General features: G+C 54.6%; 1 protein-coding gene across 9 annotated transcripts; it reads right to left on the reverse strand.

Annotated features, from left to right (window-relative positions):
* Window positions 1–620: 620 nt before the first annotated feature.
* On the reverse strand, window positions 621–24,266 carry MSI1 (musashi RNA binding protein 1). Of its 9 annotated transcripts, none has more exons than XM_055550241.1 (15): window positions 24,090–24,265; window positions 23,881–23,921; window positions 23,230–23,311; window positions 23,047–23,131; window positions 20,109–20,150; window positions 18,245–18,337; window positions 14,598–14,646; window positions 13,358–13,440; window positions 12,678–12,795; window positions 9,561–9,641; window positions 8,332–8,388; window positions 3,276–3,344; window positions 2,278–2,432; window positions 1,754–1,817; window positions 621–817 (listed from the first exon to the last, which is right to left on the reverse strand). In XM_055550241.1, the coding sequence occupies exons 1-14, from the start codon at window positions 24,146–24,148 to the stop codon at window positions 1,776–1,778; spliced, it is 1,056 nt and encodes a 351-aa protein (XP_055406216.1). In that variant the 5' UTR covers window positions 24,149–24,265; the 3' UTR covers window positions 621–817; window positions 1,754–1,775. The 9 variants fall into 9 exon arrangements, with proteins under 9 accessions (XP_055406216.1, XP_055406215.1, XP_055406218.1 ...); XM_055550240.1 differs by having other exon boundaries at window positions 2,278–2,465; window positions 24,090–24,264; XM_055550243.1 differs by lacking the exon at window positions 8,332–8,388 and having other exon boundaries at window positions 24,090–24,266.
* Between the last annotated feature and the right edge of the window lie 277 nt (window positions 24,267–24,543).

Here is a 24,543-nt window from a genome sequence, read left to right on the forward strand (position 1 = left end):
ACGTGGGGTGGGGTGAGGCAACGCCCTCGCCCCCAAGGGGTCTTAAAGACGGGTGGGGGCTTCACCTCGCAGTATTTACAGATATGATACAGGACGGGATGGTTCCAGGGGCTCGGCCTGGCCTCCTCAGCCTGTCCTCCTCTCCAGGGCTGGAGGGAGCTGGCCAGGGGCCCACACCCACACAGACATTTAGTTCTCAGCGGGTGGGGGGCACCTGGCCCCTTGCCCCCTGCGGCCTGGGGCTTCACATTCACAAACCTAGAAATAGTTTAAAAAACGGTTTCTTTAAAAAACAGAACAAAACAAAACAAAAAGGAAAGAGAAAAGGAAGGAAAAATCAGAATAAAAAAACCAGGGTTGTGGCTGTGGCCTGTAGCAGGCCCCCTCCGCCCTCACTCTAGCTATGCACAAATACAAAAGCCTTCTGGGTGGGGGGGTCCTATGGGGGCGCGGCGGGGAGAGGGGCGCAGACCCGACGTCGTGGGGCGCAGAGAGGAGAACGGGGCGGGGTGGGGGGGAGACGGTGGACAGGGGGAGGGGGCAACCGGCTAATCCAAAATAAATAAAAGCAGGTAGGACAGGGGAGGTGGGGGAAAGGGCTGGGGGTGGAAGAGGGGGAGATTAGTAGGGGAGCCAGACATGGATGTCCGGGGGTGAGGTCGGGGGGCAGCAGGGCAGGGGCCGGGGGGCCCAGGGAGTAGGGGGCAGGCAGTAGCGGTCCGAGTCGCTGCGGGGGAGGGGGCGGCGGCTGCGGCTGAGGTGTCCCCGCCCCCTCGCTGGCTCACTCGTGGTCCTCAGTCAGCTGCAGGCCAGGGCGCTGGAACACAGCAGCGGGTTAGGGGGTCCTGCCCCACGCCTCTCTGCAACTCTCAGAACCCACGTCTCCTTGTGCCTAAGGCCTCTTTCCCTAATCCCTTCCTAAATAAGCTTTGTGCATATATTTCCCAACTCCTGCTCCCTGTCTGGAACCCTCTTTCCCTAGATTTCTGGATGGCTGGATTTGTTCCAATGTCACCTTCTCAGGGACTGCGCTCTGAACCCCTGAAGCAGGTAGACCTCTCAAGTGCAATTTAGAATGATCTCAATTGCTCACTTGTTTTTTTGTCTGTAGAGAGAGGCGAGCCTTCTTGGTCTTCTACCACCCCCCTCCTGAAACAAATGCTCAATGAATAGTTGTTGGAACGCACAAATGGACAAAGGAAGTGTCGCTGGGACACAGAGCGCCCCACTATACACAGCATGATGGCTGTGTGTCTTCCCCTCCCCCTCGCTCTCTGTATATGTAGATATGTGGACAGTATCCTGTTTCGCCTGTTGGATATCCCAGTGCATGCATGCAGTCTATTTAACCACTCTCCTGTTGATGGGCATTTCAGTTACAAAAATAAATGCCTAGAAGTAGAATTGCTGTGTTATGGGCATGAAATGCTTAGTCCAGATAAACCCTGCCCTTTGAAAAACCTGAGCCGATTTGCACAGGTTCCTCTCCTCCCTCATCACAGCGGAGCCCCAACAGTCTTAAAAAAAAATCTTTGCCTGAGAAGCAGCACGTGCTGCCTTATGGTGGCTATCATTTACATCCTTTATGGAGCAGTTTGAGTAGCTTCTCCGGGTCTTTGACCATTGTAGGGATAAAGGTCTGTCTCTCCACTGGGGCTGTGGGTTCCATGAAAGTCTATGTTCCAGACTGCGTGGCTCAGCGCTAGCCTCCCAGGTGCCACCCACACCCCAAAGCCCCAGCCCACCTCCTCACCTCCTGCCACCTGTTTCCTGCTTCAGTGGTACCCATTGGTGAAAGCTGTGGCAATCAAGGGGCCCTGGAAAGAAAAGGATTTGACTCCTAGATTCCTGGGGGTGGCAGAGAAAGCCCAAGGGCTCCTCCTCTCTTCCGCAGGAGCCTCAGGTAAGGCACAGACCTTCTCTAGCCCTGCCCGTATCACCCCTACTTTCTGCTAGGGTAGATTATCCAGGGTAGGGCCTGAGAATCTGCAGATTACCAGCACCCTGGTTAAAAGCAGGGCACCCCTGAGATAGAATCTAGCCTCCACACAGGCAGAGATGCTGAGCCTCATTTGCACAGTATTCCCAGAGCCCACCCAATGCCTGGCATACAGAGTGTGATCATTAAATGCCCACTGAACAAGTGAATGATAACTCTCACTGATCCCGGGTCTCCCATCCATTATCTCTTGCCTCTCTTCTCCCCCTCCCCCGAAAGACAGACAAGGCCTCTCCTTTCTTCAACTTCTGGGGCCTCCAGGTCTGGGGGCCACTCACCCCAAGACTGTGGCCGAAGCCAGTGCTGGGGGCGGGGCTGGCAGCGCTGATGTAACTGCTGACCCCCGAGTCCTGATTGGCTGCTCCGTAGAGCTCGGCCATGGGGCCAGGGCTGGTGGTCCCCAGGAAGCCCCCTGTGCGGCTGGGAGTCGAACCTGGAGGGGGAGCCATCGTCCAGGGGTGAGAGCCTGGCAACCCAGAAAGAAGATGGTGATAGCCCCGGCGCCTACTGTAATCCCGCAGCAACACCTCCCAACCCATCCCACCCCCTCCCCCAACCTTGACCCTTCCCCGGACCTTGACCCCTCCCCCAACCTTGACCCCTCCCCCTCGGTCTCATCCCCACATCCAGCAGAGTGTTGTGGGACCACTGCCTGGATTGCCCAGAGTCCGTCCACCCCCACCAGCCTCAGCCCAGGGCCCCCCTTATCTCTGGTGCCATGGCTCAGCGGCCTCCTTACTGACTGCCCCTCCCTTGTGGAGCCCTTCTCACCTGTCCCCACCCTGCAGCTGCCTGTGCTGTCTAAAATGATCATCACTCTGCTATTTAAAATGTTTGGTGTTTCCCTAGAATCTGGTTCCTTGTCTCCACTCCTCACTCCTCCACTCCACCCATGCTAACTGGCCTCCAAGCCTTGGCACCTGCTCATCCCTCTGCTGGGAATACCTTTCCTCCTCTTTGCCTTCAGATCGGAAGTTAAGAGGGGCAACCTCCTGGCAGCCCTTCCTGAGAGGCCCCTGACACCTGACTTCCCCCACTGGGGCTGTAGCATGGGATCGCCTTTTTAACACTTGCCGCCCCACCAGCCTGCAAGCTCTGGAGGGCAGAGACCACACCTGTCTCCTTCCTGGCAGGCCTGCCAGGTGCTCAGTTCATAGTCCTTGAGTGAATGAATAAGTGAGTCCCTCTGAAAAGGGGTGGCCGTGGCCACCTCCCCTCCCCTCTAGACCTCTCTGTCCCCCATCCCCCTCGCCCCCTGCACCCCAGATGGCCTCACCTGTCCCTCGAACCACGGCTGCTGCTGCTGCTGCCGCTGCCATGGGTCCATAAGCGGTGAGGGGAATGGCTGGAAGGAAAGGTGTGGGCACTTCAGTGCGATGGCTGAGGGGCAGCGGGGGTGCAGGCAGAGCCTCTCTGGCCATACCCCACCTCAGAGGGTTCAAGCACAGCCCCGGGGTCAGGCAGAAAAGAGCTCCCTTGGAGAAAGGGAGGAGAGAGAATGGCCTCCCAGGGATCGGCTGGGCCTCAGCTTCAACCTGGACTTGAGGGACACATGTGCACAACCCAAATGTCATGGGGGGGCAGGGGGTGCACAAGCGGGGTGAGATGGGGGCGGGGCACCCCCTGAGCTGCCCTGAATGCTACCCACTGCTGCCATCGCCAGGGAGGGCCCTTGGCCGAACCAGGGGGCTACTCGGCCCAGGGCTATCGAGAGATACACCCCTCTTTCCAGTCCATGTCAACTGGAGCCAGTGACTGACTGACACAGGCACCAAAAGCCGGGCCTGTCGCTCCAAGGACCAACGGACCAAGAAGTGCATTCTCGCCTTCCCCGCACCCTCACTCCCCCCACCAAAAGATCAGGCTGAAGCTCCGACAACCCCATTTCGCTCTTTTTGCTCCCTGGCTGGCTCCCTTCGTGTCCCTCCTCCTGGCTCAGCACCCCTGACCATCACCCAGGAAGAAATGACCACTCCCTTCCCCAGGTCTCCTCATCCCCTTTCCTCTGACCCTCTCTTCAAACACAGGGATCTGGCTATTCCCTAGTTTGATGTCTACCCCACCCCCCCACCTGTACAGCGCCTAACACCCTGCCTTGTACACAGCAGGTGTTTAAGGAATAGCAGTGATCAAGACCATCCACAAGGAAAAGAAATGCAAAAAGGCAAAATAGTTGTCTGAGGAAGCCTTATAAATAAATAGCTGAGAAAAGAAGAGAAGCAAAAGGCAAAGGAGAATAGGAAAGATACAACCATTTGAATGCAGAGTCCCAAAGAATAGCTAGGAGAGATAAGAAAACCTTACTCAGTGATCAGTGCAAAGAAATAGAGGAAACAATAGAATGAGAAAGACTAGAGATCTCTTCAAGAAAGTTAGAGATACCAAGGGAACATTCCATGCAAAGATGGGCACAATAAAGGACAGAAATGGTATGGACCTAACAGAAGCAGAAGATATTAAGAGGTGGCAAGAATACACAGGATATATACAAAAAAGATCTTCATTTATGCACTCTGTGAGAGAGGGAGAGGGTGGGAAGATCTGGGAGAATGGCATTGAAACATGTAAAATATCATGTATGAAACGAGTTGCCAGTCCAGGTTCGATGCACGATACTGGATGCTTGGGGCTGGTGCACTGGGACGACCCAGAGGGATGGAATGGGGAGGGAGGAGGGAGGAGGGTTCAGGATGGGGAACACATGTATACCTGTGGTGGATTCATTTTGATATTTGGCAAAACTAATACAATTATGTAAAGTTTAAAAATAAAATAAAATTAAAAAAAAAAATCTTCATGACCCAGATAACCACAATGGTGTGACGACTCACCTAGAGCCAGACATCCTGGAATGCGAAGTGAAGGCCTTAGGAAGCATCATTATGAACAAAACTAGTGGAGGTGATGGAATTCCAGTGGAGCTATTTCAAATCCTAAAAGATGATGCTGTGAAAGTGCTGCACTCAATATGCCAGCAAATTTGGAAAACTCAGCAGTGGCCACAGAAAGGTCAGTTTTCATTCCAATCCCAAAGAAAGGCAATGCCATGGAATGTTCACACTACCACACAACTGCACTCATCTCACATGCTAGCAAAGTAATGCTCAAAATTCTCCCCCTGCCAGGCTTCAACAGTACATGAACCATGAACTTCCAGACGTTCAAGCTGGATTTGGAAAAGGCAGAGGAACCAGAGGTCAAATTGCCAACATCCGCTGGATCATCGAAAAAGCTAGAGAGTTCCAGAAAAACATCTACTTCTGCTTTATTGACTACATCAAAGCTTTTGACTGTGTGGATCACAACAAACTGAAAAATTCTTTGAGAGATGGGAATACCAGACCACCTTACCTGCCTCCTGAGAAATCTGTTTGCAGGTCAAGAAGCAACAGTTAGAACTGGACATGGAACAACAGACTGGTTCCAAATCGGGAAAGGAGTATGTCAAGGCTGTATATTGTCACCCTGCTTATTTAACTTATATGCAGAGTACATCATGCCAATGCCGGGCTGGATCCAAGCACAAGCTGGAATCAAGATTTCCTGGAGAAATATCAATAACATCAGATACGCAGATGACACCACCCTTAGGGAAGAAAGCGAAGAACTAAAAAGCCTCTTGATGAAAGTGAAAGAAGAGAGTGAAAAAGTTGGCTTAAAACTCAACATTAAGAAAACTTAGATCATGGCATCTGGTCCCATCACTTCATGGCAAATAGATGGGGAAACAATGGAATCAGTGAGAGAATTTTTCGGGGGCTCCAAAATCACTGCAGATGGTGACTGCAGCCATGAAATTAAAAGACACTTGTTCCTTGGAAGAAAAGCTATGACCAACCTAGACAGCATATTAAAAAGCAGAGACGTTACTTTGCCAGCAAAGGTCCATCTAGTCAAAGCTATGGTTTTTCCAGTAGTCATGTATGGATGTGAGAGTTAGGCTATAGAAAAAGCTGAGCGCCAAAGAATTGATGCTTTTGAACTGTGTTGTTGGAGAAGACTCTTGAGAGTCCCTTGGACTGCAAGATCAAACCAGTCAATCCTAAAGGAAATCAGTCCTGAATATTCACTGGAAGAACTGATGCTGAAACTAAAACTCCAATACTTTGGCCACCTGATGGGAAGAACTGACTCATTTGAAAAGACCCTGATGCTGGGAAAGATTGAAGGCGGGAGAAGAAGGGGACGACAGAGGATGAGATGGTTGGATGGCATCACCGACTCAATGGACATGAGTTTTAGTAAGTTCCTAGAGTTGGTGATGGACAGGGAATCCTGGTGTACTGCAGTCCATGGGGTCCCAAAGAGTTGGACACGACTGGATGACTGAACTGAACTGAACTAGGAGGAATATAACTAGGAGGGATCCGTGCTTTAATGATGGGTTGTCATGAGCCTGGAGCTGCCTCCCGCTGGGGGTGAGCACCCCCTACTGCTTGGCTCTGCCACTGCAACCCTGAAAGGCCACACTCCCATCCAGAGCCAGCGTCTCCCATTCAAAGATGCACCCCTGGGGGCTGTTTTAGTAACCTAGCCTTGAACTGGAACTGGAAGTGGGGTGAGGGACTCTGGAAAAAAAATCCTCGTGAAAATTCTTGGGTAGGTTGTTGGACCAGGAGATGAAAATCTAGGACAGCATGCCTGCACAGTTGGGAGACGATTTGCCTAAGATCTTTAGAGTGCTGGCACCTTCTCAAGACATAACCTCCTTTGAGAAGCCTTCCCTAACTACCCCTACTAAGGCAGCCCCTCGTCCTGACCCGAGCACCTTAGCACATTTCCTTGTTTTATTTTCCTTGTGGAACCTCTCACCCGGTGCAAGTATCTTGATTTACTTGTTTATTCCTGTCTGCCTCCACTAGACTGTCAACTCCAGGAGGGCAGGGAGTTTGTCTGTCTCACTCCCTGCTGAATCCCCACCACCTAGAACAGCATTTGGCACAACAAATATTGATTAAATGCACAAGGAAATACTGTCGTCTCTTGAAGGTGAGGGAAAAGTTCAGATACCAGACCTCCAAGAACTGCTCAGCCTCGAACCCACTGCCTCCCCAGGCCAAAATGTCTGCAGAGGGGCTACTCCTTCCCTCAGTTCTTTAAGGGCAGGGCTGGGCCCTGAGGTCTGGTTTGGGGCCCATTTAGGCATTTCCTGAAAGCAAAACCAGCATGCTCTCATCACAACAGTAAAGCATTACTCATTTGTATAATAAGTATTTATCTCTTTCTCTAGAGCACAAGTTCTGCAGATGAGAACCTGGCTATCTGGTTCCTTCTTTGCCTCCAGGTCTTGGCTGTCTGTCTCACACAGTAGGCCCTCAACACGAGTTCCGAGATGAGTAGGAAAGACCCCCATCTGCCCCCCAACTCACTCTGCTCAGGGAAGATCCTCTATCACCCCCCACCGCCAGGACTCCCTCCCCTTCCTTCACCCCAGGTGCCTCTTTCCCCTCCCCCATTTTGGGGGCCCCCTGGGCACCCCTTGGAAGGAAGGTCTCATCTAAAGCAGGGTCCACGCTTGTGTCTTCCACACGTGGCTAGGTTGGGGGAAGGAGTCTGGGGGTGGGGTGAGGGGAGAAGCAGGTTGAACAGAGAAACCCGTTGCAGCTCACCTCATCTGCATCCACCCCTTGCCCCTTGCCTTGGGCCTCCACCCCGGCCCCAGCTCCAGAGCTGAGCTGACAGGCCCAGGTGAAAACTCCACCTGGAGAAATGGCCCAGGATGGCCGCACACATCGCCTTACTTGCCCACGAGTTGCAAACGGGCTGGGTTCGGCCCTCAAACAGGTTTCGTTTGGTCCTCAGGGAACTTAAAAATTTGAAATTCGAAGCTAATATTTGAAAATAACTGAAAAATTCACTTGAAAGTGAAAGCCGCGTTTCTGGCTTCTCTTGGAAAAATGGGATCTGAACATACCGGGTTTCTAAGTTGCGTCCTGGCATAGGCAGAGCGGAGCCACGCCCACCGCCGGAGCCACGCCCTCCACCGTGTAGGACGTCCCCACCCCGCCCACTCCGCTCTGAGTTTGAGACCCTGGCTGGTTCACCTCTGGATCCCAGCGCCTACACGGTGCCTGGCATACGGGAGGCGCTAGATAAATATTTATCAAATGGATGAATGAGTGATTTCGCCTCCATCTGCTGGCCTTGGCCCTGTGCCCTACCCTTAAGGACCATGTAGCTACGCAGACTGGCCAGTGCCCGAGGCTGCTGCACCGCCGGAGGACTGGAGGGCAGGAGAACAGGGTCCCCCTAGCTTTCCCGGGGTCGGTCCCTGGGTCATTCTCTTTCTCCCCCATGTGGCCTGTGAGGTGTACGAAATCCGAGCGACTGACCTGTAAGCTCGGGGAGGACTGGGGCGCTCGGGAGAGGGGTCCGCTCTACACGGAATTCTAAAATGAAACGTAAAACAGCTTAGGAAGGTGCGTGGCCCAGGGAGGACGAAGGCACCCACGGGACACTTGATAGGGGGACAGGCCATGCACAGGACCCGAGAGCTGGGGATTGGGAGAGTATGGTTGCCAGCAGGCCAGGGTGGGGAAGGAGACAAAGACACAGAGAGGCGAGACCGACAAGGAAGGAACAAGTGGGCAGAGTTGCCACCTACACCCCGGGCACTGGGAGATGGTGGAGCTTCTGTCCCTGGTGTTTTTCTTAAAAGGTCTGAAGGCACTAAAACATCTCCCAGAATCCATCTTTTTGTTCTATTTTGGGGGCAGGCAAGCAATGACCCTAGAGCAGCTCTGCCACCTTCTAGATGAGTCATCTTTGCAGTCACTTTTCCCCTCTGAGCCCGTTTCCTCACCTAGAAAATCAGGCTCATCCCGCCTCCCCCGGAGATCACTGTCAGGACTAGTCAGCATCATGGGCACAGAGGAGTCATAGTTGGACAGCCCAAGGTGCAAGGGCTTAAGGGACCCTCCAGAGAAATAAGACCAAAAAACAAACAAACAAGAGCCTTGCAAAAATATGATATTTGATATTAAAAAAAAACATTGAATAGTCATCATGGGAAAGGCTCAGAACTTTGTTGGGCTTCTTGCCACGTATGGGAAGGGCTAGTGTTGTTTTTATTTTGAATTGCAAATGAGGGTGGTGATCATCGTGGTTTTAAATTGCTTTTCAGCATTCAGGGTCTCAAAAGGTCTCATCTGCCTTGGAAGGAGCTCACTGTAGCACATGGTCATTATAGGTGACTCCATAAGGACACAGCCAACGCTGGCCCTCAGGGGGGACTCCCCACCACAAGCCTGATGCCCTTTTGGTGGAAGTGGCAACCCTGGAGGCGGGTAGGGAGGAAAGGCAAGAGACAGGCAGAGGTCATCCTGGGAGGGAGGGGTGTCATGCAGGGCCACACAGGGAGCCCCACCCCCAGCTTCTCGGGAGGGGAAGGGGGGCTGGGTGGGGAGAGGCGCTCCTTCCTCAGACATGCCCTTCCTTCCTAACCTCCAGCAGCCAGACCTCCCCCCAGCCATGCACCACCCCCTGAACACTGCCCTGAGGAGTCAGACTGCCCGGGAACCGGGGACATGCTGACAGCAGAGGGACACTGGGCAGGACTTACCGGGGAACTGGTAGGTGTAGCCGGGGGCGAGGCCTGTATAACTCCGGCTGGCATAGGTCGTGGCTTGGAAACCAGGGTAACCTGATAAGGCAAGGGGACCAGTGTCAGATGCTTTATCTACAGCACTGTGGGGGAGGATGTATCACGAATTCCCCTCCCCACTTTGTATCATGAATAATCACATTTACCACATACATACCATCTGCATGCCAAGCCCTATACAAAGCCCACTGAACACTTGGCTCTCTCCTTAACCCTCATAAGAATCCCAAGTGGCACAGTTACGAGCCTCATTTTATAGGTAGAGAAACTGAGGCTCAGTGAGGTGACACTAGCTAAGAATAATCCAAACCCTTATCAAGGTTCTTCGTGCTCTGGCTCCTGCCTCTATCCTCTCCTCATCTACACCCTGCCCCTCCCCTCCCTCTCTCTGCTATGGCCACACTGGCCTCCATGCTGTTTTTCAAATTCACAAGCTCCTTCCCACCCCAGGGCCTTTGCACATGATAATTCCTCTGCCTGGAACACTCTTCCTCAGGTTTTCACATGACTATGTCCTTCTCATTGTGCAAGAGGCAGCTCAAATGTCACCTCCTCAGAGAAGTGATCCCACAAAAGACCTCTCTCTCATCAGTTACAACAGTATTTATCATGTGACTCTCCCTGGTTTTTCCTTTCAATATTTATCATGTCACCCTGGTTTTTTCCTTTCATAGCACCGATGACCAGTATCTGAACTTATCCCAGGATTTCTTCAAGAGCTGATTTTCTGTCTTCCCCATCTTTTATTTCTGTCTCTCCATCACCAGCACAGTGCCTACTAGTTAGTATGCATATAATAGATATTTGCAGCTTTGAAAGATCACATAGTGAGTAATAATGGTATAACTGGGATTCAAAATCAGATCTGACTGGCTCCAAGTCTCTTAACCATGATTCTCTATTGGTTAGAGGTGTTCTTTTCTCTCCCCCACCCTCACTTTTTTTTTTTGGGGGGGGGCTTCAACAAGCACATGTGGGATCTTAGTTCCCCAACCAGAGATCAAACCCATACCCACTGCAGGGGAAGCACTGAGTTTTAACCACTGCACTGCCAGTGAAGACCCCTCCCCCACTTCTTAAAAGGGGTAAAACCAGCTAATAAATTGTTTTGAAAAGAAAATTTTCTCAAAGTTCCAAAGGACGCTAAAGAAACAGAACAACTAAATTCAAAAACTGATTCTGGTGGATCTTGTTCTGGAGGACAGAAATAGCTATAAAGAACAGTACTGGATCAACTGATAAAATCAGAAAATAGTAGATTAGATTAAAATATTCTATCAATATAAATATATGAAGTTGATAATTATAATGTTTCATGAAAGCACACCCCTAATCTTAGGAAATACACACTGAAGTAATTTACCCTCAAATGATTTAGAGAAAAATCATAAGCGTATCATATATGTGTGTGTGTACACATATGTGTGTGTGTGTACACACTTATAGAAGAAATGAGAAAAGCAAATAGGGTATGATGTTAACAATAAGTGAATCTGGGGACTTCTCTGGTGGTCCACTGGTTAAGACATCACCTTCCAAAGGGATTAAGAGTTCAATCCTTGGTTGTCCCCCAACCAAGTCTAATATCTCACATGCCTCTCAAGCAAAAAACTGAAACATTAAAAAAGAAGCAATATTGTAACAAATTCAATAAAGATTTTTAAATGATCCACATTAGAAAAAAATCTTAAAAAACAAACAAACAAACAACAGGTGAATCTGGTAAAGGGTATATGGATTTTTTGGTAATACTACTTTATTTTTCCAATTCTTCTGTAAATGTAAAGTTACTTTCAAATAAAAAGTCAAAAAACAAAAACAAAACTTCAGGAGCAGACAATGTTCCACTTGGTGGGTATGCTCCTCACCCCCTCTATCTGTGATCCCATTCCTGACTCTCTAGGCACCCCTCCCCCATCTCCAGCATAAAGACCCCCTTGTTAGTGTTCTCTTTCTGTGTATATACAGCTTGTCTCTCCAGGAAGACTGTGACCTTCTTGGGGTCCCAGCTCAGATTTTTCACCCTTGGTCAAGGGCCCCAAGCACTGCTGACTCCTGTTCATCTTCCAAGGCTCTTGGTGACCTTGACCCTCCTCCCCAGGGAGCTTCCCCAACCCCCAGGTCGATTTAGGTGCCTCCTCGGGCCTCCCACAGCCTGCAGTCAGTCTGTGGTGACACGGTCTGTTTAATCTTGTCTCTCACTTGATGGGAATTACAATGAAGGCAGGTCCTATTTCTCAGAAGCTGCTCAATAAATATTAGTCAAACAAACAAGAAGAAACAGGCTTCTCTCTACCTTCCCAAAGGCCTGTGCGTCTGTAAATGCTGTTCCATCTGCCTGACCATTTTTGCCCTCCCCTGCTCCCTGCCCTCCCATGACTTAGCTCCTACTCAACCCTCAGACTCAGCTTAAATGTCACATCTATCCTAGCGTCTCCAAGTCTTGGTCAGTTTCACTATGACCATGCTCCCTATACTTCTCCATCCGAAACCTATTATGTTTTTGTTGTTAGTCACTAAGTTGCGTCCGACTCTTTTGCGACCCCATGGCTCCTCTGTCCAGGGATTTTCCAAGCAAGTATACTGGAGTGGGTTGCCATTTCCTTCTCCAGGGAATCTTCCTGACTCAAGGATGGAACCCGTGTCTCCTGGCATTGGCAGGTAGATTCTTCCCCACTGAGCCACCAGGGACTTATTTGTTTTTTCTGCCAGACCATAAAGCTCCAAGGAAAGTCACCGCTGTAATTCTTGGCACAGGGCCTGGCATTTATAGTTGCTCAATAACTACTTACTGGATGGATGAGTGGACAAACAAATTGAACAGTGGGATGGACAGAAAGACCAATTAATGAGCAACTGGACCATTTTTTTGGTCACCACCAGAGGGCAGCACCCCACAACCAAATCGCCCACCTTGGTTAGGACTGCCAGAGATCCTTGGTTCACACACCCTGGGCACTGTCTTCCCAGACAGGAGGGCAGACCACAGAGGAAAGGCAACACCCACACAGCTCCTGGTAGCCCCAGGTGCAGTTCTGGGCAGGAAGAAGACACAGGTGCAGGCCTAGCACATACCCAGCATGCCGATGCCCAGCATGAAGGCGTCCATCCCGTAGGGCATGACTCGAGACCTCCCCCGGGCCGAGCCCGTCGGTGACATCACCTCTTTTGGCTGAGCTTTCTTACATTCCACCTGCAATGAGATCTGGCAGTCAGTCCCTCCTATAGACCCAGGGTCGTGGACCCTCCTATTCCCTGGCAGGCCTCTTGTTCATTTCATAGTTACTATTTTTGGTGTGATCGCAATGTGCTAGAGATGGGTTGAGCATGCAGTGGTTCATCAAATGCTTACACCGGCCCTGAAATGGATGGAGGTACTACTGACACTCTCGTTTTACAGACGAGGGAACTGAGGCTCAGAGAGGGGAAGTCATCTGCCCAATGACTAGACTAGGAAGTGGTGGAATAAGGATTTCAGTCCAAGTCCCTCTGAGCCCACCAGCTGTGCTTTCTAACTGCCATGTTCCTGTCCACACTTTCAGGGTGGTGAAAAAACTGGCTCTGGCCCACGGACTGTGAGGCCTCTCTGCCTGCCTCCAGAACCTCCAAGCATTCCCTGATTGACTCAGGCTAGAGACCCAGTCTCCCTCTGCACATCATGCACAACGTTCCCAACCAGGGATTGAACCTGTGCCCCTTGCAGTGGGAGCACAGAGTCTTAACCACTGCACTGCTAGGGAAGTCCACCTGCTCACCATTTTGTTGTTGATTTCGTGGAAGTGGATTTCACACACTTTCTCCACGATGTCCTCACTCTCAAACGTGACAAAGCCGAACCCTGGAGGGCAAAGGCAAGGTCAGAACCGGGCTCCTGGTCAAAACCCAGCCCCAAGTCATACCAAGAGCACCACTCCCTTCTTACAGGCAAGTGTCTAAGAATTAATGAGAGGCTTCGCCCGCACCCTGGAAACCTCTCAATTACATGATGAGACAGGATTTCAGTTCCCAAATCATAGACGTGAAAACCAAGGCTCAGTGAAGTGACTGGCCCAAGATCACATAGCAAATTAGAAAGAGGCAGGGCTGTGAGACATATCACATTCAACATGCCTTTTCTCTTCCTCAGATGCTTTCCAGAGAAAGAAATAGAAATACTTGTAAAATACACACACAAATACTTTTAAAAACGTACATGAACATGGACAAGTATATTTTTGTATACAGATACAAACACATACATACACACCCCTAGGTACCCATACATCACAGAGACACTCTAACTAGTGCTCACAAAGGCATAAAGGCCCCTGTGTGCATATGAGTTACCCTGACATGCTAGGTCTACACAACTGTTCATATCAAATACCCTCACATGCATAGATACAAACACATACACACACACACACCAGCACATACCCCATTCCCCAAACAGGCTAAAAGGCCCAAAGCTCTGAAGGCACTGGAGAAACAACCGTGCCTCCTCCTGGGTGTGCCCCAGGGGCTGGAATGGTATTTCTCAGAAGGCAAGGCCCTTGGGAAAAAAACAAGCAGGCAATGCGCACCCGGTGGCCCAGATGCTCACAGATCCAGGGGCAAGGGGGCTGGGCTCGGCCCAGGGGTGGGGCAAGGGGGCCAGTGGCAGGAGCAGACTGTAGAGTCAGCCTGACCCTGGGGTGGCCGGGCCCCAGCTCTGGTTACCAGGGACAAGGTAAGCCCAGCAGACACCGGCTGGGGCGGGGGCGGAGGGCTCAGTTGCAGGGGGAGGAGAGGTCCACTCCTCCGTTCCTCTCCTCTCGGGTGTCTGCAATTGGGCAAGTTTCTAGCACAGGAAACGGCGGGACAAAAGCCTTCTGTAAGGCCAGGCCCGGGAGAGGATGCAGATCCTCGGGGATAGGATGTCAGGAGGCGAGATGAAAGGGCAGCTGTGACCTGCAGCCCCCTGGCTGACCACAGGCCCCCCAGCCCGGCCTAGGAAGGGGGAGGGGCCGCACTCACCTCGGTGCCGGTTGGTGGTTTTGTCAAACATCAGCATGGCATCATCCACCTAAAACAGAGCTCCCGTGGAGGACCCACCAGACCCAGGGGTCTCCACCGCAACCCAGGAGCGAGGGCTCCGACACCCACTCCCTTCTTGCCCGGTCCAGGCTTTATCTTCAACCTGCTTCCTGGGTGGGGGACAGCATTCCATCTGCAACCCCAACTGGCTGCCACAGCACCCCTGTTCAACCACCAGATTCTCGTGTAAATATTAAGCACCTGCTACATGCCTGGCACTTTGCCCCACCATCTTCTCCTTGCATGGTAAGAGCCTCATTCTGTCGATGAGGAAATGGGCTCAGAGAGGTAAAGTCACCTGTCCAGGGTCACACAGCACATCCCAGATCAAGCCTGGGAGGAGTAGGAGGAGGCAGACAGTGGGTGTTAGAGGAGAAAAATAGAGGAGTAAGACAGGAGATGGGGAAGTGAAAGCCTCTTTCCCACTTGCAAAAGGCCAGGAGGCCAGCAGCTACTCCAGTCAGACCCAACTCCCCTCTCCTCCTACAGATCTTTTCCTTTAATTGAGGTTTCCTTTTTGCTAGAGGCTGTAATTAAAGCAAGTAGAGTTCAGTGCTTGGGCTGCTGGCCTCCCACTGACTGGGGGAGGGGAGAAGGGTGGAGGAAGGGGGAGGTTCTGCATTATCCCCCATCCCTTGGACCCCAAGTCTTCTCTTCCTGCTACTCCCTCAAGGCATCCTCTTGGATGCACGGACAGCCACAGGCCTTCTCTTCCCTTCCGCAGTCCCAGCTTCCCTCTACATCTGCTGCTTCCTCCTTGCCCTCTTAATTCTTCAGCCAATGTCAGCTGTCTCACGGGGTTAAGCTAAGGTCGGATTCATCCTGGGTGGAAATCAAGGGCTGCCTCTGACACTGCCTCTCCCCATTCCACCTCCCACTCCAACTGCTGACCCTCCCCCAAATGGTCAGACACCCAAGGGATCAGGAAAACTTCCTGAGGCCTTGGGGCACAGCCTCTTCCCCACTCGCCTTTGCTCTCTTTCCAGGCTGTCATCCGCCTCGTTGAAGTGGAAAGGGCGGCCCCTGAGCTGGGTGGTCCTCCAGCTCTTAGGCACCAAGCAGCAATTGGGCCCCTGACTTTCCCCAAGGAGAACCAGGATCCCCTCACACCAGTAAGTCAGGAGGCAGCCGGGTCCCTGGAGAATCTCAGGAGAAAATGACATCTCTCTGCCCAAAGAGGCGCCTGACCTAGGGCCGCACAGCTCGGTGTCACCCTTGCTCCTATCCTTATGGACCCATTCTGAGTCCCAAATCAGCTCAGCCAACCAAACTAGATGGACACTTTATGTTTAGCACAGAGAAAAGAGAAACCCGGAAAGGGGGGGCTTGTGATAAAAGCATAGGCTTTGAGTAGGACCGACTGGAGCTGGAAAGTAACCTTGGCCAGCAGCTTTAGGTCTCTATGATTCAAGTTCGTTATCTGTCAAATGGGGCGTTAGCTGTGTCTTATAGGGAGGTGTTAAAGGAGATCTGCATGCAACACTCCTAACTCACAGCACCCGGGATAGAATAAGTGCTTAATAAATAGCAGCTGTTATTATTATTATTATTACCTTTATTAGAGAGGGGCTTGCCCAGAGTCACATGGGGCAGACTGGCGAAGCTAGAGAGTAAACGACTGGACACCACTGGCTTTGAAGGCTCCATGAAGGCAGTGCCAGGTCAGTCATGACCACCCTATCCATCACGGGACTTGTGCTCCCTGATTATTTTTTGAACAAATGAATAGATGAACCCAGCCACACCCTCCTTCCCTATCCCGCTGCTGAGTTCCTGATTCAGCCCAAATCCACCGCCCTTCCTCCAACCAACCCCTCTCGCTCCACCAGCCCTGGCCACCCCCCACCCTTCAACCTAGGCCTTGGCTGGACAGACCCGGAGTGGGCAAGCGGGGGTTGAGGCCAGGGCATAGAGCAAGGAAAAGTGGTTGGGGGTCCAGGGGACCCCCCACTGGCGTCCCCTCCTGGGGCCAGCAGAGGGGAGGGAGGCTCCCAGCCCAGTGTCCTTAATAGGCTTTGGTCTCCATGGGAACCCGGGGGCAGGGGGGCTCGGGAGGGGGGGGGGGAGGGGAGGCGGCCGAGGCCTGCTGACCAGTGGGAGCCGCCAAGTTCGGCGGCCGCTAAGCCTGAGTGGCAGCCATGGCGGCTGACCATTGTTCCCCCCTCGGCGGCGGCCCCTCGATCCGGGCGGGGGGCCCCCCGCCGCGGGGCCCTTGGCATTCCCGGCTGTCCCCCTCGCTCCCTGGCAGCCTATTCTCCAGCTCCCCCTGGCCTCCCCGGGCCGGTTTCACATGCCAACGCCGATTTAGGCCCGAACAAAAGACGCGGCCGCTGACGGCTTCTCCTGGGGCCCGGTTGCCATGGCAACGCCGGCCCCGGGGGCAGGCGGCCTCCAATCACAGCTGCTGGATCAGATTAGTGCGAGCTCTAATGCTCGGCGCTCAGACACAAAGACACCCCACCGGAGCCCGAGCGGGGCCTGCTGCTTCCCAGGAGCGCCCTTCCCTCTGGGGCCCAGGCCGCCCGACCTGCCCTGGATCCGGTACCCGGGTCCCTGCGGAGGCGCCTTGAGCCTAGGCCTCTGGCCCTGGCATCGCCAGCATACGCTGGCCAGGGGACCTCCCACCCGCTCCCCTTCTACCCTAGAGGCAGGGGGCTGGAAACCCACCCAGTCACCAGCTCACGTCCCATTCCCAAGCCACGGTTCTCCTGTGCCCTGCGCCTAATATAGGGAACCGAAAGGGCCTTGATGAGAAGGTGAGACCCAGCCGGCAGCCTGTTTCACGTCTGAAAAACCCAGGGACCCCAGCACTCAGCACAGAAATCTCTACTTCACCCTGAGGCTTAAGTAAAACTTGGTCCCCTCCTAGCCATCTCTCCATGGCACCTTGATGGTCACACGCTCCCCTTTCTGGGGAAGGCCGGACACGCTATTGTCTGATGTCACTACATTGCTTCTGCATGAACTAAATGGCCCAGAAATTTAAGTTCCAAGCACCGCAGAGCTGAGAACCAGTTTTCTGGGACTGATCAGGAATTTGGGGTGGTCTCTGCAGCCCTTCCCCAATAAGCTAAGAGATCTGTACCACCACCCCCACCACCGCAGCTCCTACCTGCACAAGCAGGGTTCTGAGTACAACTGGGAGTCATATTTATTGCCTCGTTATCATCCTTAGCAGGAAGGAGTGGGGGAAGGTACAACCACCCTGTGGACTGGACAGGTGCAGACTCCCAGGAGGCCAAGGGGGTGACTGGATTGAACTGGCTTCGGGAGCACAGCCTCCCTCAGGAGAAGGAAGATAAGCAGGAGAAGGGCGACAACAGGGATAGCTACTGTGTGGCTTCCCTCCCTGGGGACGCGTCCACAGTCTGAAGCCCACAGACAGGCCAGGAGCCTGAACGCTGGGTTTGGCCCAGCCTCACCCACAAAAGGACCCAGCCCCCTTTGCGACTCTTGCAGGAATTGGAATGACCTGGCTGGACTTCATGCTTGCTACCGACCAAAATTCCACAGGGCTTTCATACCCTGTGCCCGGCCCCCTCCCCCCTGCCCTGACCCCCAGCCAGCACTCCCTAGTTAGGACCCACCTTCCCGAACTGCTCAAAATACTGCTTCACATCCTCCACTGTGGTGTTTACTGATAGGCCCCCAACAAAGATCTTCTTCGTTCGAGTCACCATCTGTTCGGGGAGGGAATGAGAAAGTGGGCATCTGAGTCCTGTGGCCTACCGCCACCAGCGGGGGCTCCAGCCCTCCTGCCGGGGTGCCAGCTGACTAGCTCTCTGTGGCCCCAGCTACTCAGAAGACTCCCCCCACCACCACCCCAAGCTCCCCCCTTGGACTCCCACCTCTGGGCCTATCGCAGGCAGCTGTACACCCCGCACCCTGGCTCGCTCCCTGGGGTCTGTGTCAGGAAGCGGGTGGCTGGCTCAGTGACCCAGACCTACAGCCGTACCTCGAAGACCCCACCAGCCACTCCTAGAAGAGGCCAAGGCCCATCCCAGGGTCCCCCTGAACTTAACACCGACATTTTCCTCATCAACCTCTTCCCAACCCAACCTCTGGCAGCCCCGTGGCCCCAGCCCTGTTTTAGGAAGAACACATGGTCCTAATTACCCCAGGAGCGCATGGCTAATCCACGGCAATTCCCAGCCCCATCCTAGCACTAAAGCACCTTCTGTCACCAAACTGCTTAATGGAATTAACCCAATTCCGACCATGTGCTCCCTGGTGCGGCTTCCTTCCAATACCTGGTCTATAATTGCTTTCAGGCCCTCTGCTGGACCCTGGCAGGGATGCCCTTTTCCTGTCTCCCCTGCCCCTCTCCTTTCACTGTGGCTGGAGCTAGGAGCCAGGACTCAGAATCGTAAAGCTACCAATTCCCACCAACCCATTGCAAAGGGGGAAACTGAGATCTCCTGGAGAGGGACCTAGTCCCGGGACACATATCAGCTTACTCAGGGGTCCTGCTCCCAGGACTGTAGTCAGCCCACCGCCTGTCTCCTATTTTCAACTGCTTAAAAATTAAGATGTAGCTAGTTGCCCTGGGAACTGGAATACCACTGTTAGGCCCCTGTGCTGCACCAAAAGTTTTGAGTTCTGTATGGCTCCACTGCTCAAAGAGCTGTTTTTCAGGCACCCAGAAAAATTTGCCACAGCACCAGGGACAAAGAACACTTAGGAAGGCAGCCACAGTCACCCAAGTTGAAAGATAACAGGTAACAGATGCCAGGATCCCTTCCCTCTCTGCAAGCCCAATGCCCTCATCCCAGAGGTGAGGGGAGCTGGGGGGGGGTGGGGCACTGGGGGTCAGAGGTAGCTCCCTGACCTATCTCTAGTTCAGCTTCAGCGGGTAAGTCTGGGCTGTATTTGAGTGCCTCCCACCCCAGAGGTGCGGGCACAGAAGTTGTGATCTCCAAAGTCACAGAATTAGAGTCCAAAGTTTGCATGCATGCATGCTGGCACTTCAGCTGTGTCCAACTCTGTGCGACCCTATGGACCATGGCCCACCAGGCTCCTCTGTCCATGGGGATTCTCCAGGCAAGAATATTGGAGTGGGTTGCCATGCCCCCCTCCAGGGGATCTTCCCGACCCAGGGATTGAACCCACATCTCTGTGTCCCACGCATTGCAGGCGGATTCTTTACCCTCTGAGCCACTAAGGAAGCCCAGAATCCAAAGTGTACTGACTTCAAATACAGGGCAATGAATCCCCTGAGGGGTTCCTCTTTTTCTCAACACACGCAGCCCCCTCTCCCTAGTCCACCCCAGAGCACAGATGGAAAAATGCATCATCTCTGCAATCCAGAGAGCAAGGACATCAAGAATCCTCCCTCCTCCCACCCCATGCCATGCCATTAGCACTCCACCCAGAAGCCTCTTCCATAGAAGAGAAAGATGGGAAAATCTCCACTGGTGGTACAAAGCTGCTCCCAGACACAGACATACCTACCTTAGGCTGTGCTCGCCGAGGAAAGGCCACCTTGGGATCAATCTGAAAGAGAAGACAGAGGTAGAGGAGCCTTGGTTATTAAACACGGCCTGAAGATTTGAGGACCACTCTCATCCCAGGACACAGAGGTGACGTAGAAGTGACAGAAATCACCATGGCCTCTGGCAGGAAGATGTAATGGTTAGAGCTGGGCTGTTGGGTTCAAATCCCACTTAACACTGCTTCCCAGCTGTGAGATCGTGCACAAATGACTTAACCTCTCTGAGCCTTAGGCTTGAGCTCACCCTCAAAATGGGCCCAATACTGACATCCACCTCAAAGGGTCCTCTGCAGATTATTTGAGGTAATACTTACAAAGCACTTGTTGTCTAGCCCTCAGCAAGAACCAGAAAAAAAGTAAGCATAGACTTATTCCTTCCGGCACCAGGTATATTGAAGCCCTTCCTGCCTGAGAGATACCTGTCCAGGTGAGGCAGGCAATCCAGATTGCGGGAGCCTTGGGAATGGAAACAATCTTTGCCTGCAAAAGGCTTTGAGATAAGAGTTCGTAAACCACAAGGGTAGACTCCATTCTGTTTTCCCAATACCACCGCCATCTAACAGTCCTTCCTGATGGTGCAATCAAACAGTTCCCTGATAGTACAGGTCGGCTTGGGGTGAAACAGAGCACAGGCTTTGGTGACATGCAAGAGCACGGGATTTGGACTCAGAAACTTTGTACCCCTGGCCAAGTCTGTGATCTTAGCATCTTGCCTGACCCCTCTGAGCCTCAGTTCCCTCATCTGCAAAGTGGGGACAAGAGCACCCACTTTTCCCAGAGGCAGCTGCATGGAATCAAATGAGATAACGCAGGTGAAAGCGTTCCTTTGTGAACTGCCCTTCTTTGCACAAACAAAGGTGCTATTACCAGCGGGCCACCTTTGCCCTTGGCCGTGAACAACCAAAGGGGAAAAAGCAAGATGCACCTGGGTACTCCCAGGTACTATATTCATACTAACAAACATCAAAAGGCAGAGCTCGAGATACTGTGATCAACACAGGACCTCTGAGGCCCAGTCATTTCAGAGTTTCTTGCCACTCACGTGGGTGGACACCACTCAGAAGTTCACCAGCCAATCGCAGGCAACATCTGTCTTTCCCCACAGTTCCTTCCGTTCACAACTCAGCCTAGTTCTAGGCAACAGACTCTGTCTCCTCACTGCCTGAATGGCACGAGCCAGGGAACAGCCCTCCTGTTTCCCCCACTGGAATCTACCCACAGAGAAGGAACCTCCAAACTCCACACTGGGCAATGCTTCCTCTCTCCCCAAATCCCATGGGGCTCCAGGGATAATTATAGCTGCCCACCGATTTGGTATCTCAGTGGACATGTTCATCCTTCTATTTCTCCTGGAGGCCACCAGAACACACCTCTGACAGTCCGCCTGCGCAGACACTGATGGGGAGATGGTACCTAAGCCACGGCCCACAGACCCACGCACAACCAGTCGCTGACACACCCTACCTCCACTCTGACTCACAGCTGGCAACATAAAACCCAACAAGTAAATAAAAGGTGAAAGTCAGAACCCAAAATAGACTCCCCACAATAAGCCTCCCTTCCACCCCCACCCCTTTCCCAGGCTGGAGAACGCCAAATACAAAGCCCCTGTCCTTTGCAAAGTCCTGCATCTCAGAAGGATGCCTATCTCTTGCTCCTTCCTCCCCTCTCTCTTCCTCTTGTCCATCGTCCACGCCCCCGCCCCCAAGCTCCAACCCCAGTCCCAACATCTCGGCTTCCTGAGTGCCGCAGAAGCCATGAGTGCATTCTGAGGACAGGGGATGGTAGGAGAACAGGCAGCTTGATGGCAGATAATCACCAAAAACAATAGGCCACTGTCTCTCCATTCCCAGCTTGGGTCACTTGGTCTGCGCCAAGAAGATCCTTTCAGGACCGGCAAAGTTGAGGCCTGGCCTCATTGGCTCATTACCGCGGGCAAGAGTGGGAGCCACTGGGCAGAGATAACAGGAGCTGGGGACAGGCGGTAGTTTAACAAATTCTTGGGCACAACCAGCTATTGTTGCAGGTAAGCAGGAGCCAGCGACTGACCCAAGCAGGGAGGCCCAGCGCTGGAGGAGAGTGGGGGAGTGTGGAGAGAGATCGCACTGTCCCTGGCAGACAGTCACCCCATCACAGAGGAGCCCTTCCTCGGTTTTCTCCTCTCCCCTCTCCCCTTGAGCCGGGGCCTGGGCCAGCGCCCCCTGCAGGGCCCAAGACACTGGGGAGCGGCGGGACAGCAGCAAAGTGTTCCCAGAGTCTGAATGCCCAGCCAGCGGCTTCTCCCCAGACCCAGCCGGCAAGAGTTGTTTCCAGGCAAGCTAGGGCCCTCCTCATAAATTCCTCCACGGGCAAAGCAGGTTCACATCTTCCACACAAAGCCAGGAGCTCATTGACCAAAAGTCAGGGGAGGGAGGGAGGAAGGAGGGGGATTCAATGATGCTTTGCCATTGGTCTGGAATGGGGTAGTGGTGAGGGGGGGAGCCAAGTACTAGTTAGAGTTCAGAGAAGCCACGGGTGGGTCACTGCAGCCCTGACTCACCCCATTTGGGCTAGGGGAGGGACCTGGCCCCACCCCAAGCTCCTCTCTGAGGCATCAAGATTAGTATGTGCAGGGAGGGGGAGACAGCTTCCCGTCCCTCCCCGGTCCTGGAGGGACTGGGGTGGGGTGGGGATGTAACATCGCTTAGCAGGCTTGGGATTTTGCAGCTCCGTCTCCCCTCAACTCGACTGACAAAGTTTCAGAGCGTGGCAGCCCTTCTACTCGGCAAACTCCCTCCTTTCTCCCGGGATCCCATCCAACTGCCCCCCCCCCCCCCACAACCCCGGACAGAGTCCTGCCCCTCTCCTCCAGCGACCTCCCTCTCCCAAAAGACCCCCGAAGCCCCGAGGGCCACTCACTGTTTTGGAGTCGAGCTCGTGCCGCGACTGCGCCAGGACTTTATCCACCCCCGCCTGGTCCATGAAAGTGACGAAGCCGAAACCCCTGCGCGCCGTAGTGAGGGAGAGGCAGATGGTTACAAGGCAGAGAGTGGCGGCGGAGCGGGGCGAGCCGGGAGCCGGAGGAGGGGGTGAGGGGCTCACCTGGATCTCTTGGTCAGGGGGTCCCGCATCACCAGACACTCCTTCACCTCCCCGAACTGGCCGAAGTATTCGCGCAGCCCTTCTGTAACCACACACCCGCCTTCGGACCAGCCCGCGCCCCTGCGCCCTTCCCCCCTTCCCCCGTCCTTTGCCCCCAGTGACCCCGGCGCGGTCCGGCCGCCCCCGCGCCCGGCAGCCTGCACGTTCTCCGGCGCTTCCCCCCCCACCCCCGGTCTTCACCCGGCTCCCCTGGAGCCTCCTGGCGCCCACGGGGGCCCCAGGAAACCGAGGGCCGAGCAGGGCTGGAGGGGGGACGGCTCCGGCCGGGTTCCCGCCGCTCCGGGAGCCGCCTCACAAAAGTTTGAGCCGCAGGTGCGAGCGGAGTTGGCGCTGCCGCCGGCGGGTCCCCGGGGCCCAGCCCACCCCCCACCCCCGATGCCCCCTGAACCCCTCATCTCCTCCCTTCCACCCGCTGGGCCGTGCGCGCTTGTCGATCGCCCTGCGCTCTCGGGGTCCCCAGGCGGGGCGCGAAACGGCGCAGGGGCGCCCGGGGTCAGCGGGGCGCAGGGCCGGGCTGGGGTGTCCGGTTCCGGGGCGCCGGGGGGTCCCGGGTGCCCCGCCGGGCCGGCGGGCGCTCCCGGGCTCGCTCACCCTGCGTAGTCTGCCAACTGAGTCCCCCGATGAACATCTTGCTGCGGAGGAGGAGAGACACAAAGGGCCCGCGTGAGCGCCGGGCGCCCGGGCGCAGGGGGCGCGGGCCCGGGCCCCGGGGAGGCCCGGCCCGACCCGGATCGGCCATGTTGGCGGGGCCGGGGCGGGCGCGGGCCAGCGAGGCCGGGCCGGGCCGGGCCGGGACGTACCAGGGGTCGTGCGGCGAGTCCGGGGAGGCGAGGCCGGGCTGGGGCGCGTCAGTCTCCATCGGGAGCCGCGGGCGGCGCGGGCAGCGGAGCGGCGGCGGCGGCGGCGGCGGCAGCGCTCGGCGCGGGGCAGATGAGGAGCGCGGCGAAGGGGGCCGGACGGACAGGCCATGCTGCCCCCTCCCCCGACCCCGCTCGGGCGGGCGGGCGGGGACGGCCGAGGGGAGGGCCCGCCGGGGGCCGACCTGCCGGCTCCTCCCCCCGCCGCCCTGCGAGCATAAAGCCCAGCGCTCGCCAGCCCGCCCGCCCGGGCACTCGCGGAGGCGGCGGCGCCCGGACCCCGCTCCCGCCGGGCTCCCGGGTCCCCGAGGGCGAGAGAGACCCCCTCGAAACCCGAGGCGGGCCGGGACCTGGGCGCGGCCGCACCCCCCACCCACCCCGGCACGGGGGCCGGGCC

Source organism: Bubalus kerabau, chromosome 16 (genome assembly GCF_029407905.1).
Source record: "Bubalus kerabau isolate K-KA32 ecotype Philippines breed swamp buffalo chromosome 16, PCC_UOA_SB_1v2, whole genome shotgun sequence".
Taxonomy (NCBI): Eukaryota; Metazoa; Chordata; class Mammalia; order Artiodactyla; family Bovidae; genus Bubalus; species Bubalus kerabau.

Excerpts from the sequence above, each read along its gene's own strand:
- MSI1 (XM_055550240.1), bottom strand. The coding sequence starts at position 24,148 with ATGGAGACTGACGCGCCCCAGCCCGGCCTCGCCTCCCCGGACTCGCCG. Across the intron at positions 23,922-24,089 it reads GACTCGCCGCACGACCCCTG|CAAGATGTTCATCGGGGGAC; the intron begins GTACGTCCCGGC and ends CCTCCTCCGCAG. Across the intron at positions 23,132-23,229 it reads CCCCTGACCAAGAGATCCAG|GGGTTTCGGCTTCGTCACTT; the intron begins GTGAGCCCCTCA and ends TACGGCGCGCAG.